Source organism: Drosophila arizonae, chromosome X, assembly GCF_054131065.1.
Source record: "Drosophila arizonae isolate 15081-1271.41 chromosome X, UAZ_ARI_1.0, whole genome shotgun sequence".
Lineage (NCBI taxonomy): Eukaryota > Metazoa > Arthropoda > Insecta > Diptera > Drosophilidae > Drosophila > Drosophila arizonae.
In genome coordinates this window covers 31,544,482-31,559,097 of record NC_142927.1, presented here as the reverse complement: position 1 = coordinate 31,559,097, position 14,616 = coordinate 31,544,482, and the positions used below count along the sequence as shown (strand labels likewise).

At 35.0% G+C, this 14,616-nt stretch overlaps 1 protein-coding gene and 1 long non-coding RNA gene across 2 annotated transcripts; one reads left to right on the top strand and one right to left on the bottom strand.

Moving 5' to 3' along the window:
* Positions 1-665: 665 nt before the first annotated feature.
* On the bottom strand, positions 666-14,592 carry nonA (no on or off transient A). The gene is made up of 6 exons (XM_018013632.2): positions 14,452-14,592; positions 14,043-14,403; positions 9,784-10,999; positions 2,011-2,331; positions 1,884-1,942; positions 666-1,201 (listed from the first exon to the last, which is right to left on the bottom strand). The coding sequence occupies exons 2-6, from the start codon at positions 14,334-14,336 to the stop codon at positions 1,094-1,096; spliced, it is 1,998 nt and encodes a 665-aa protein (XP_017869121.1). The 5' UTR covers positions 14,337-14,403; positions 14,452-14,592; the 3' UTR covers positions 666-1,093.
* LOC149268163 (uncharacterized) lies at positions 1,200-3,213 on the top strand. Its single transcript, XR_016271155.1, has 2 exons — positions 1,200-1,374; positions 1,436-3,213. It is a non-coding gene; the product is annotated as an uncharacterized LOC149268163 (long non-coding RNA).
* Positions 14,593-14,616: the final 24 nt, after the last annotated feature.

The window sequence follows — 14,616 nt, the reverse complement described above, 5'->3', positions numbered from 1 at the left end:
ACCCTCACTTTTGTAAAAAGCGTATTTCAAATACTAGAGACTTGTGCTTTGGCAATTGCATATCCATGTTATAATCATAATCTGAAAGTTTCATGAAGATCGTACGTCCATAAAAAAGTTATTAAACAATTAAGTTCTCATAGTAAGCGCACACTGCAGCCCATGCGTGTTTATGCGTGGGTGCTTGTGTGTGTATATGTTTGTGTATGTGTGTGAATGTGTGTGTGTATGTGTATGTGTGTGTATGCGTGTGTGTGTATGTATGCCTGTGTGTGCGTACGTGCCTGTGTGTGTGTGTGTGCGTGTTTCTTGTGTAAGCTGAAAGACGCGAAAAATTATTGAAATATCTATTGCTCCAAGGGTTCAGGGGATCTCGTAGTCGAGCAGTCTCGACTAGAGCTTTCTTACTTGTTCTATATAATATAAGTATATCAATATTGTCTAGTTTTTAATTAGTTCTAAACATTGCTACAGAATTCTGTAGTTAATGAAATTGTACACTTAGCCAATAATTAAGCTGACTAGATTCAGCAAAAAAAATCCATTATATATTTGCTTTGATAAGCAAGCAATAGCCCTTAGTTACCCCTTCCATACTCACCAAGTTTTGTATTGATACAAAACTGTGCATCACATAGAAAAAGATCAAAAAATTTACGCATATCTACATCGCATATACTTATATTTGAGAAATTTATGATGAAAAGAATTTTGAATTTTAAGAATATTTTTAAAGTACTCAAGAAAAATAGTTTATATATATATAATTTTCTAAAATTATGACTACATAGATTGTACGGTATGTAGTAGCCAGGATGTTTTTTCACTTGACGTTTTTGATACGATTCTTTATTAAGGGTCTTTAGGATGAAAGAATAAAATCATAAAACCATACAAGTTTTTTTTGCAGCTTAGGTTTATAATAAATGGTATAATATATATTATGTTCCGTAAGTTTTCTGTTAAATGAATTCTCACACTAATCTATGTGTGAAGTGTCCAGTCTGTAAGACTTAAATCAATGCATCAATATATGGATCAATTTATTTATTCTATATCCATAGTGGTCCATGTAAAACATCTCGAGGGCTGTCTAAAAACGACGACGTCCCCATGGAACATTGTTTCCGCCATTATTTCCACGTTGATTGCCGCCTTGGTTCATATTGTTAACCCCAAATTCAAAAGGAGTGAAGGAGTCCTATTAGAGCAAGAAAAGTACAATTGTTCAATTGATTTGTTACTGTTTTTCCATGTACAAGGAACCAAATAAATAACCAAAATTACAAAATACAGTTCCCCTCATTATCAGAGACTTACGCAAACATTGTGAAAACAGAATAACGGCATATTGGACTCCTGGAGGAATGTAATGTATGTATTTCATGTGCTATATCAGAAATATCAAAAATAATCAAATCCCAATATTAAACAGATTTTCCAGCACTTCAACCTGGAAGCCATTATCAACGACAATCGCTTCGTACCAACAAAACAAAGAGGTCTATATAAAATCGCAGATCGCGATGCTGGCTGAATCGAATGACGAAGACTATGTTCTGCAGTAATCTCTGTATACAATAAAACACATGAAAATATATATCGATAAAGACTTTTTAAGTCTATCATAGAACCTGATACAAGATTAAAAAAGAAAACACTGATAAAATAAAAAAAAGTGAGCATGTAAAACTCTAGTCCTATGCGGTAGGCGTCTTCAATTTTCTATTTAATTTAAGTCGAATTAGTTATGAAAATCAATTAAAGCCCCATGTCTGAGACGACCCATTGTAATGCCTACTGGCATATACATATATGTGCACTCATATTGCAACAACTATATAGTATAGTAGTATACGGTCGACGCAATGATATGATCATACCTGCTGTTGATTGTTTCCACCTGGCCCATTATTGCCTGCCATGGACGAGTTGTTATTACCTAAATTCAAATGCAATGCAATAATTTAAAAATTGTTTTTAATGACTGCTGGCAAGTCAGAAACTCACCTCGGAATACTTCAAAAGGCGAATTACTGTTGCCTCCGAAATTATCGAAATTTGCATTGACACCACCGCCACCGCCGTTATTGCCACCGAAACCTTCCTGCTGATCAAGCAACGAATTTAGTTGTTGGGCCTGCATAAACAACGTGTTCTCCTGCTGGCGACGTCTCATATCCTCCTCCTGGCGCACCATTCGACTCTGCATTTCAGTCTGATGGCGACGCATGGTTTCCTCCTCACGTTTACGCATCTCCTCGGCCTGCTTCTCGCGCATTTCCCATTCCAACTTCTTGCGCTCATTGTCAGATTCGCGTTTTCTTAATTCTAAAAAGATAGTTCGGTATTAGCTAATGAATTGAATCCTGCATCAAGATCGCAAGAAAGATGACTACATCAACAAGCAAGCGCCACACATCTCGATCAAGGCGATCGAGATCACAAAACCCATTTTCAAAATTCGTATACATCAGGCGCACAGACAGTAACAATTTATTATAAAATAAAGGATAATTTAGTTTATTTTTAAGGACAGGTAAAACTATGTTTAGGTGTTGTAGTCACGAATGATCTCTATACAGATATAACGCTGGGAATATATTTACATAATATATATATTTCTTAATTATCAGAAACAGTTTATTAAAACAGGCAGGTACATAGTACTCTTATAATTTCTATCTTCGATCAACTTGATTCCCTGGTTTATCGGTTATTCAATGAATTATTATTATAATATACCTTATAATGTGCATTACTATAATAAGGAACACTTCATACATACTGTACAGCCCAGTATACTAACAAGCTCTGCATGTTATTAAGTGAAGCCATTAGTTTTTTACCATAATATCCGCAAATCCATAAATAGACCATATACTCAAATACTTAAATTCCAATAGGAACAAATTTCCCAGGCGACATATAGATATAATAATAGTCTTCAGTTCAGCTTCTAAATGGAGAATTCCAGCTTGACTATCGTGTATTATAGACAGGTTATTACCAATATATAGAATTAGTTTCAGAAAAAGAATTCAAATTACAATGATAAGAAACTGATGGCGATCTTTGGCACTTGTACACTCTTGTACATATCGAGCTTGGGTCAAATGGCATTGTTTTAGACGCTTTAAATCTTAAGGGAGCGACATGATATTTCAATAATTCTTCGTATCTTTCTGCTTACACAATAAACACACACACAAACACAGACACACATAGCCGTGCACGCATAAACACACATGGACTGCAGTGAGGCCTTACTACGGGAACTTAATTATTTTATAATTATAACGAACATTGAAATTGTATAAAATTCATCTGAAGCTATATTTTTGGAGATAAACTTGATATCCGCGCTATTTAACGAACATTTAAGAATTGAAGTGTCTAGCTCTTATATTTTTTTATATTGGCGCGTTCAAGCATACGGACAGACAGAGATCTGTGCGATAGGATCAATCTCGTCGCCCTGATCAAGAATATACAGTTTGGCAAGAAAGTGTTTACACACAGGGAAAAAATGAAGAGGCATCCAAAGAATAAAACTGAGCTGAAAACCATTGTTTTGGAGGAATGGCAAAATATCCCAGTGGAATATGTAAGAAACTTGGTCCAATCGATGAATAGACGCTTGGGAGCAGTCATAGATGCCAACGGTGACCAAAAAAAGGATTAGTTTTAACTAAAAAGTAGTTAAAACACTATAATGAATTAATTGTTTTAGTTGTGTAAACACTTTCTTGTCAGCTAATTTTTGTTACTTCTTTTGTTTTTCGTTATTTTCTTTTGTTAATGGAAACATATTGTAATTTTTTTTTTGCTTACTAATATAGTTTATAGTCTAATATACCTACATTCATTTTATAAAAATTGAATATGCATATTCTTACTGCTTTTATTTCGCTTCAAAGTAAAAAATTCAATTTTTTTCCCTGTGTGTAAACACTTTCTTGCCAAACTGTATATACTTTGTGGGGTCCACCACGCCTCCTTCTGCCTGCTATATACATTTCAATAAAACTAATATACCATTTTCAATGAGTTCATGTATAACAAGTAGGCTCTAGTCGAGACTGCTCGACTAGGAGATACCCTGACCCCTCCAAGCTAATATTCTAATTATTCTGCGCTTCTTCTATGCACACATACACACATACAGTGACAAACTAAATTATTTGCACAACAAGGTTTTTAAACTTTAAAATAATTTTTTTTTAATTTTGAAACGTTTTTTTAATGAAACAAATGAACAAAATAGGATAGGGTTTTTATTAAATTATACAAATAAAATATTACGAAAAACTTCATCGTACATTTTTTAAAAATTAAATAACCAAAAAAAGACCTAAATTTTGCTGAACAAAATTATTGGCACACTTAGTATTTTTTGGTTTTTTTTTTTTTAACAATTTGACCGATTGGGCAAAATCATTTTGGCAGTTTTACTATATATTATGTATCTTTATTTAAAGCTTCGCAAATTTCAATTTTACTATAGAAAATTTGGTCAGAATTCAGCATATTTTTGTACTTTTCTTAATAATGGCACCTAAGCTAAAAGAGACATCGATAGCACAGAGGAAAATTATCCTGCATTTGCACGATCAAGGCAAATGTTATGCATAAACTGGAGAGATAATGGAAAGAAACCGATTTTCTATTCGAAGCTACGTGCAGCGCTCCAAGGAAGCCGTAAATCTGCAAAGTTCATAAACATACAAGTCGCCTTAAGTTGTTGAACAGCCATGAATGCAGGAAAATCGTTCGAAAGGTGCAAGTGAATCCCAAAATAACATCTACACAGATTTCTGCTGAAGTTACAAAAGAAATGGGGAAGGATATGCACCCGATTACGATACGAAGAGTACTGCACAAAGCCAAATACAAAGTGCGTGTGGCAAGACGAAAACCGTGCATCAAAGGTGGTTATAAAAAGAAGCGTTTGGACTACGCTAAGGAATATTTTAGCACGCCATCTGATTATTAAAGTCAAGTCTTGTTCTGTGATGAGTGAAAATTCAATATATTTCGATCGGATGGGCGTTGAACTACTTAGAGAATGCCGAATACTTCGTTTCCCAAAAGAATACTACGCCAAGCGTTGGGCATGGTGGTTGTGGGGTGATGGTCTGGGGTTGCATATCTGCTTCAGGTGTGCCCGAATTGGTATTTGTAGACGGGATAATGGACAAACAATTGTATCTAAATATTTTGAGTGACATCCTTTGAAAAAATTCTGAAAAGCTACTACTACCAATCTCGTTCACATTTCAACATGACAATGACCCCAAACATTCTGCCCATATCGTCAAAATATGGCTACCGCACCCACCACTATCTCGTGGAAAGAATTGGATAGGCGCATTTCAAAACGGGTAATAACAAAACAAGCCGACCTAAAACAAGCTCTTATTGAGGAATGCAAAAAATTAGTGAAGACGTCACTCAAAAATAATTTTGTCCGATGCCAAATCTATTATTAGCCATTATTAAAGTTTTAAGGATACATTCCCAATGTTAATTATAGTTATTATCAAATTTGTTCATACAATTTTTATGTTTTTTAATTTTTTTTTGGTGTGCCAATAATTGTGCTCAGCAAAATCGAGGTTTATTTTTGGTTATTGAATATTTTAAAAAAGTACGTTGATGTTTTTCGCAATATTTTTACTGTATAATTAAAAAAAAAAAAAATAAATAAAAAATAAACAATTCTATTTAGTACATTTTTTGTTTCACTAAAAAAACGTTAAAAAAAAACTATTACAAACTTGCTTTAAAGTTTAAAAAGCTTGCTGTGCCAATAATTTAATTCATCACTGTATGCATTCAGACGCACGTATAACAACGCGCTCCGCTAACGGCGCAGTAAGCAGCGACTGCGCTTGGGCTGCGCTGCAATGTGGGCAATATTATACAAATTTATTTGTTGAATAATTTAATTTCTAGACGTACAATCTTAGTGAAACTTTCAGAACGTAATCATAATGTTCGAATGTATGCACATTCCAAAGTCTCTAGTACTTGAAATGTAAATGAAATACTTGAAATGGTATCAGAAATCTGCAAATTACAAAATCTTTGTATCCATTAACATTATATACAACGCAAATTTGAGGTCTTCAAGTCTAAAAGTGTTCAAATTAGTCTGAAAAAACAAATTCGATTTTTTATTATTCTCGATAAAAAAGTTATCGGATGAGTTATCGAAAAAATTATAAACTTGTTCTGCCTATGGCATACACGAGCACAAATTTCAGCTCTCTAGCTCTTATAACTTCTGAGATCCTTTTGCTAATACGGACGGACGGACGGACAGACGGACAGGGCTATATCGACTCAGCTCGTCGTCCTCATCAAGAATATATATACTTTATGGGGTCTGCGATGATTCCTTCTGCCTGTTACATACTTTTCACAAAACCATTATACCCTGATTTCCCATTTTCAATAGGTTCAGGGTATAAAAAAACACAAGTTTGCTGGAAAAAATGTCTCATTCGACATGCCACTTTTAACCTGATTAAAACTGTAAAAAAAAAAAATAAAAATAAAACAAGTAAGAAAGCTCTAGTCGAGACTGCCCGACTACGAGATCCCCTGAGCACTTCGAGCAACTGATATTTCAATAATTATTCGCATATGCACACATACATGCACACACACAGACATACGTACGCACGCATGAATACGCATTGGCTGCGGTGCACTGCAGTGTTGGCTTACTATGGGAATTTAATTGTTTAATAACTTTTCTTGTGGATGGACTATCTTCATGAAACATTCAGATTATGAATATAATATAGATGTGCATGTATTTGTCAAAGCACAAGTCCCTAGTATTAAAAATACGCCTTTTACAAGTGTGAGAGTGAGGGGGTGAATTAGAGGTGGGGGTAAATTTTGACAAAAAAAAAAAAAAAACGAAATTGTATAAAATGCATATAAGTATACATATAAAATTTGGAGACTCTAGCTTTAAAGATGTAGGAGATATAAATGTATTACTGGTTTTCGATGTTTTTAATCGATAACAAAATAACGGGGCAAGTTATCGATATTTAAAGCAAAACTCGATATGCGCGTGCTATACACGAACCTAGGAAAAAATTTCAAGTCTCTAGCTTTTATATCTTCTGAGATCGACGCGTCCAAACATACGGACAGACGGAGAGACGGACAGGGCTAAATCGACTCAGCTCGTCGCCCTGATCAAGAATATATATACTTTATGGGGTCTGTCACGCCTCCTTCTGCCTGCTACATAAATTTAACAAAACCATTATACCCTGATTTTCAATGGTTCAGGGTATAAAAATTAGGCAAAAGTATCAACAACATGTATTTTGTCTTTAGAAGACACACATATGTATACTAGGATATGTTTCATTACAATACAAGATAAACTCCAATACTCCCGATTATTCCATACATTGAATATTCATAGATCTTAAATATAAAACAATTAAATACAACATATCGATAATTGATGGACCACCGCCTAACACTAGCAATTGTTTTCCTAAGCGGTATCATGATATACACTCATGATGAAAATTATAAGTACACGAAAATAATTTTGGAAATTTTTCCAAGACTAATTAATTTTTGGTATTTAAAAAAAAAACTGGATGGTAACTTTAAGAACGGAACCTGGCAATGTGATGCATACCATATGTCACAATTCAATTTAAAAAGCTTGCTGAAAATAATAGGTACACTTGATTTCTTCAGCCTGAAAAATAAATTTAGAATACGAAAAGTTTATTTTATTGTTGTACAATAGTAAGTATTCTTCACACAGATGATAAAAAAGTAAAACAATTATAAATATCCTGTGTAGATGGGTCGAAATATTCGTTGTTTGAGTGAGGAACGCAGGCTTGCTAAAAACCTTAGGAGTGGCAAATTTTTGCTTGAAATTGCGAAACTAATGAACAGATTTCAACTTTGTGTACAATGTTTTATAGGTACACAATAAAAAGGAAACACGTGGACGTCCATCGAAAACCACACCAGAATTGGAACGACGCAATATAAGAATTGCAAAATTCGACCCTTTCAAATCTTCAAGGGTCATTGCATCCGAAATGGATAATATTATTAACGCTTCTTCAATTGGAAGACTATAAATGACTAAACTACCAGTTCGTATTAAAGGAGGGTTTCTACGTTGATGCGCACCTACTATTTGAGCATGAGGCAAAATTTTGTTAAAGACCACATCATGTATGCACACATGCATACACACGCACGTATAATCGTGCGTTGACTGCGCAGTTAGCAGCCACAGCGCTTGGGCTGCGCTGCAGTGTGGGCAATATTATCAGAATTTAATTGTTTAATAGTTTCTTTTGTAGATGGACTATCTTTATGAAACTTTCAGAGCGTGATCATATGATTAGAATGTGTGTACATTCCAAAGCACAAGTCTAGTACTTGAAATGCGTTTTTTACAAATTGATGGCGAAGGGGGTGTGGTATCCAAAATCTTTAAATTACAAAATCTTTGTATTAATCAACGGTATATACACAGTCTGAAGTTTCTAGGTCTAAAAGTGTTCAAATTAGGCTGAAAAAACACAATCAATTTTTCGAGTATTCTCGATAAAAAAAGTTATCGGATGAGCTATCGAAAGAATATGGTGAACTTGTACTCCGTAGGGTACACACGAGTATGCATGCCAAATTTAAGCTCTCTAGCACTTATAACTTCTGAGATCGACGCACTCATACGGACGGACAGACGGACAGGGCTATATCGACATAGATCGTCGTGCTGATCAAGAATATATATACTTTATGGGGTCTGCGATGATTCCTTCTGCCTGTTACATACATTTCACAAAACCATTATACCCCATTTTCAATGGGTTCAGGGTATATAAAAAAAAAAACAGTGGCGGTGGAAACATTATGGTGTGGGGCTATTTCTCTTGGTATAGAGTAAGTCCGATTTTCCTAAAATCTGACATTATGAGAGCAGCTGACTACAGGGATATTCACGAAAATATATATGCTGAGGAAAACATGGCCTTGCACCCGAAACACGTCTAAAATAGTAAAAACTTGGTATGAGGTTAATAAAGTGGACACTGTTTGCTTGTATCGAAAAACTTGTAGAGTGAATTGAAAAAGCAGATGGTAAAACAAACGCCAATTATGGGACTACGTCCAAGATACTTGGACGGAAGATTCCGATTGAGACCTGTCAAGCTTAAATTAGGAGTATGCCCAACCGGATAGAAAAAGACGTTAAAAATAAAGGAGGATATACAGGCTATGACTTGAATGATTTGAATTTTAAAAATTAAATACAATCTACCAAAGAAACGTGTACGTATTATTTTAGTCAAGCACAAAGAGTTGCATTTTCGTTTTTTTTGTTTGTAACTTAAAAAAAAAAAAGATTTTTTTTTTCAAATTTACTTATTTTCAATAATATATACCTAATACATAAATGTGCATTTAAATATTGACGTTTAGGGCAGTAGAAAAAAGTAGAAAAACTCAATAAAGTTAAAATTTTAGGGATGTACCTATTATTTCCATCATGAGTGTATGTATGTGCGTTTACAGAGTATTGATTGATAGATTGATAATGTAGATATTCATGAATTGTGGCTAAGGAACGAAGTTCGATCCATTTAGAATAGGGAAATACACTTTCGACACACTGAGGAGAGTGAGAGAGAATATTTGTAAAAACTTCGGCTTGCCAGAAGTTAGATTATGTATTGGAATTGTTTACTCGTATTACCCTGTTATACTAACCTTGACGCAAAAGTTCTGTTTCTTGCTCATAGCGAGCATACTCCATCTGAGCTTCAAGCTTTTCTTCTTCCATTTTGAGCTCCCGCTTGAGTGCATCTTGCTTGCTTTTAAATAGATCATGCAGCTGCTTCCATCTGGAGCCGTACTCGTGCTCAAATGAATTTTGGTCGGCAAATCGGGGACCAACGCTGCGCTCCTGATTGAACTCTTGCAGCTTCTTATTGAGCGCCTTCTCGGGCAGTCCGTCGTTATCATCGTTGACTTCCATCGGTTCCACTAGGCACGGACGCAACGAGGCCGTTAAAAAGAAGCATTTCTCATTGCATAAACGAAGGCATGCACTGGCCGATGACTTTTTAGCAAATTCGACAGTGCCCTCGCCTAAATGTTTGCCACGATCGTCGACTGTAATGCTGGCCCGCTCGACCGGCCCAAAAATCTCGAAGGCCTTGTACAGCAGCTCGTTGGACACGAATGGTGTCAAATTGCTCACACGCAATATGGTTGCATTGGGGGCGAAGCGAACGCGCAACTGACGCCCTTTGCGCATTGAGCCGTCTAAGGCGCGTTTGGCCTTTTCGGCATTAACGTGATAGTCGACTTTAAGGAATGTGAAATTCTTTTCAAGATTTGAAAATATCTCGCCTATTTCGCCGTACGGCTTAAACATTTCTCGCAACTCCTCATCGGTTATGTCATTGGTTAAATTGCCAACATATAGACGATTGCGACCAGAGAACTTCGTCTCTTGCGCGACCTCAATCGGTGGCAGTTCGTGGGTGGGACCAGAAATGCTGCGTAGACGTTGGGCAATAAAGAAGTCATCGCCACGTTGCGAATTATTACCGCCCCCAGAATTTGGTCCGCCGCCGCCACCACCGCCGCCACCACCACCACCACGTGAGCCGCGGTTCCTATCACGTCCACCACCGCCGCCGCTGTTGCCTCCTCCACCTCCTACTCCGCCACCACTGCCGCCGACACCACCACCACCACCACCGCCGCCACGAGCCCTAAACGCTAAGTGGGCATGAGCTTGAGCCTGTGCTTGAGTTTGTGCCTGGACTTGAGCTTGCGCCTGGGCTTGGGCTTGAAGCTGTGTCTGGGATTGGGCAGCAGAATTCGAATTGGATTGATTCGCGCTGTTTGCTTCGACAACTTTGTCATTAAGATTTCCTCCATCCGTTTTTGGTGGTTCTGTTGTCGACTTTTGTTGCTATATATGTGTGTATTATATACATATACATACGCATGTATATATTGATGAGTATATAAAAAAGAAAGAAATGTGATTTACACTACGGAAGCTATCAACTACGAAATTTCCTTTCAAATTTGCACAAAAAATATTCCGAGATTAAAAAAAAAAAACACATTTTTGTTGTGGATTAAAATCCAACCAACAGCAGCTGGATCAACTGATAACTCTGAAATATTTAAAAGTAACTTGAGCTTCTTTCCCTTTCTACCTAAAACTAGCGACAAACTTTAATCTTGAACAAAACAAAAAACTTACTTTAATTGTGAAATATATATATATATATATATATATATATATATATATATATATATCTTTTCTTTTTTTTTCTAATTTGCAAGTTTTTCATATAATAGATCTATTATAGATATATTAATAAGAACTTGTTATGCAGTTAATTAAAACTGAATTCATTTCGTTATTACAAACAAATTATGAAATGTATAGTTTAATAAACATATATCAGGTATACATAACTGGAATGTTTTTACAGATCCTTGAGCCGAAATATTTCGAAGAAAATAAAAAAGCGAGGCATGAACGGGTTCAAAATGTACCAATGTACTGTATTTGAGAAGAGGTACCCTTTCATCTTGTGTGCAAGAAAAAGCAATACGCTTACCAAGACTGACTTCAAAAAATATGAATACTTTGAGAAAAGGTAAAATTAACCTTTTATTTCACATGGTCTAATGCATACACCTTATTTGCACTAGAGGAGAAAACAGAAGGTATCCATTTTGCTACTCATGTTTAATACATTTACGCAGTAACATTTTTTTCGTAAATGTAAATGAATGTTAAAATACAAAAAATAAAATTATGTACAATTATTTACATTTCAAAACACAATTTTGCACTTAAAAATATAAATGTATATTATTTGTATGCACCAGTCTACAGATAGATATATTGAGGGAGAGAGGGAGAGAGAGAGAGAGAGAGAGAGAGAGAGAGAGAGAGAGAGAGCGAGAGAGAGAAAGAGAGAGAGAGAGGGACAAGATACTTTTGAATACAGCACTAATTGCACGCTCCCATATGCTTAAGTTTTTAGAGAACCACATTAGTGTTATGCTTATTTAACGCAACACAAAGCACAGCAGTGCATGAAAATAAATTCAATTTGTCACATGATTATGCGAGGAACAGTTAGATCAACAATTTACTAAGAAATATAAATTCCCTGAACAGTGTCTAAAGATGCGTGTTAAAATGTTATTGCCATACAAATATGCATCTGTATGTTGATAAAGGTAAACTTTGTATAGATGTGCATGAATACACATCTTGCATGTAAACATGTGTATATTTATATAAATTAATATATAGTTATCTGTAAGCCCTTAGCCCAAAAATGATTGCCAAATACTCAATATGCAAACCAGTGTTGCCAAATCAGCTTTTTTCCCGTCAAATCTGGCTTTTTCGAAAAGCCGATTGCGGGAAAAATTCCAAAACAGCGAGCAGCGGGATTTTTTCTGGATTTTTTGAAGAATAATTTGCTTTATTTCCGCTTATTTATTTATTAATTTTCAATAATTCGTATGAAGAACGAAGTTTTCTTCATTGTAGTTGTATTAAAACCAAATAGTTCAGTAATTCTATTTTCAATGAACGAACCAAGCGGTAATAATATGGAACTAACTAAACTAGGATATGATTTATATTTAATTCAGAGCAACTTATTGTGAACAACAATATCGAACTTTTTGATTCTATGTAAATGAAACGAAAAGATTAAAAAACGAATGAAACTCTTTTGATAGCGTGAAGTACAAGAATTATGTGGTTAAAGTTGCCGACGAATTTTCAAATAGTGAAAAATATTGATTCCTTTTCATGCATATATATTTTTGGAGAACATTGATAGTATTGAACCCCAATATAAGAACATCCACCCAATTCAGTAGGAAACTACTCAAGAAATTTAGTAACTTGGCCACTTTTGCATTGCTTTCTTTGCCAATGCCCAAGTGGATAACATTTTTCGTCAGATCAATACTGTGATTGATGATGATTATAAGTTGTTAAAAATATATTTAAATATCAATCAAATCAAAGCAAAAAACATCAGCTTATTTTCCGATTTTTTTCACAAAATTTCGGCTATTTTTTAAGTATCTTCCCACTAAAAACAGCTTTTTTTTGCTCAACAAAAATTGACAACACTGATGCAAACCGTTTTCCATTTGCCGGTTGTACATACGCAAACGCACACATAAACAATAACGTTTCACGCTAAAGAGACGACATCACAACTGCTTCAGCTCAAAAGCTATTGGTGCGAACGAGATGAATAATATAATGCTCGATGCACACACACGTACGTACGAACATTTGTATACGAACGTTTGAATACATATTGAAGTATGTAATATGTATTTTGAAAAAAAAAAAAAAAAAAAAACAAATATCTTGTTTTAAGAACACAAAGAAAATTGTTTTCCCTCACATATTAATATCTAATGCCTGTGCTTTTTATTTGTAATTTAAAGCAAAAAGGCAACCCAAAAATTATACACATGTAAAGATATACATGTTATGCATGTACATATACATATGTATACGTATACAGTAGTATACATATCCCTTAATATTGAAGCAAAGATATTAAATTCAACATCCACACAACAGTATGCACAATCATATGTATTTTACAGAGTATCAAACCCAAATTCAAGAATATTGCATTTCACATTTTGTAATAAATTTGCCACGTTTTTATGAAAACTTCCATTTCAGCAGGCATGCTCTTAGGCCGCCATTGCAATTATGTATAATTCTTACTTTTTTTTTAAAGTGTACACACAACAAACATACATTTCTAATACAAACAAGTCTGTTGGTTTACTTTTTCATTCATACAAAAAGACGATCCTTTGGCCGTTAAATGAAATGATTAGAAAATTGCCGCTAACATTAATTAATCAATTCACTTCAGTTTCATTTTCGTATATCATACAAATGTATGTGGGATATTTTTAAATTTATTTGTACTTACATTTTGGTTTTGAAAATTCGACCTATTTTGGTTGCCGCCACGATTACGGTTACGATTTCCACCTCCACCAAATCCACCCTTGTTGCCAAAGTTCTTATTTTGATTCTGGCCGCCGCCATTCTGATTGTTAGGCCCAAAACGTTGCCGCTTCTCCGCGGGACCACCATCAGCGTCAATTTGCTTCTGTGGGCCGTGTTTTCCAATATTTTTATTAGGCTGATTATTTGCTCTTGCTTGACGCTGTGGTAGAGGTGCTGAATTGCCAGAATTATCCATTTTTGCAGAAATTTCCATTACAATATTTATGAAGAAAATACGTAGGACAGCTCCAATTACACAACCGTCAACCTCCGTATAGAAACTGAAGCGCAATGAGATGAGAATAATTGTGGAACGAAAACGTTCTTACCTGTCAGGGTTGCCTTTTCATGTATCGATATAAGCTAGCGATATAAAACTCACGACGTTATCGCTCTTAAAATGACTAAATGTAAATATAGACGCTTTTATTGTTCTCTGGTTAGTGTATTGTTTAAACAACAAAAGCTTGTGTAACTTAACAACACAGACAACT

What these genes read in the sequence shown, in the direction of transcription:
- nonA (XM_018013632.2), bottom strand. Translation starts at nt 14,336, where the DNA reads ATGGAAATTTCTGCAAAAATGGATAATTCTGGCAATTCAGCACCTCTA. An exon ending in CGAATTTTCAAAACCAAAAT is followed by an intron (nt 11,000 to 14,042) that starts GTAAGTACAAAT and finishes ACACATATATAG; the next exon opens with CAACAAAAGTCGACAACAGA. An exon ending in GTGGAAACAATCAACAGCAG is followed by an intron (nt 1,202 to 1,883) that starts GTATGATCATAT and finishes TTGCTCTAATAG; the next exon opens with GACTCCTTCACTCCTTTTGA.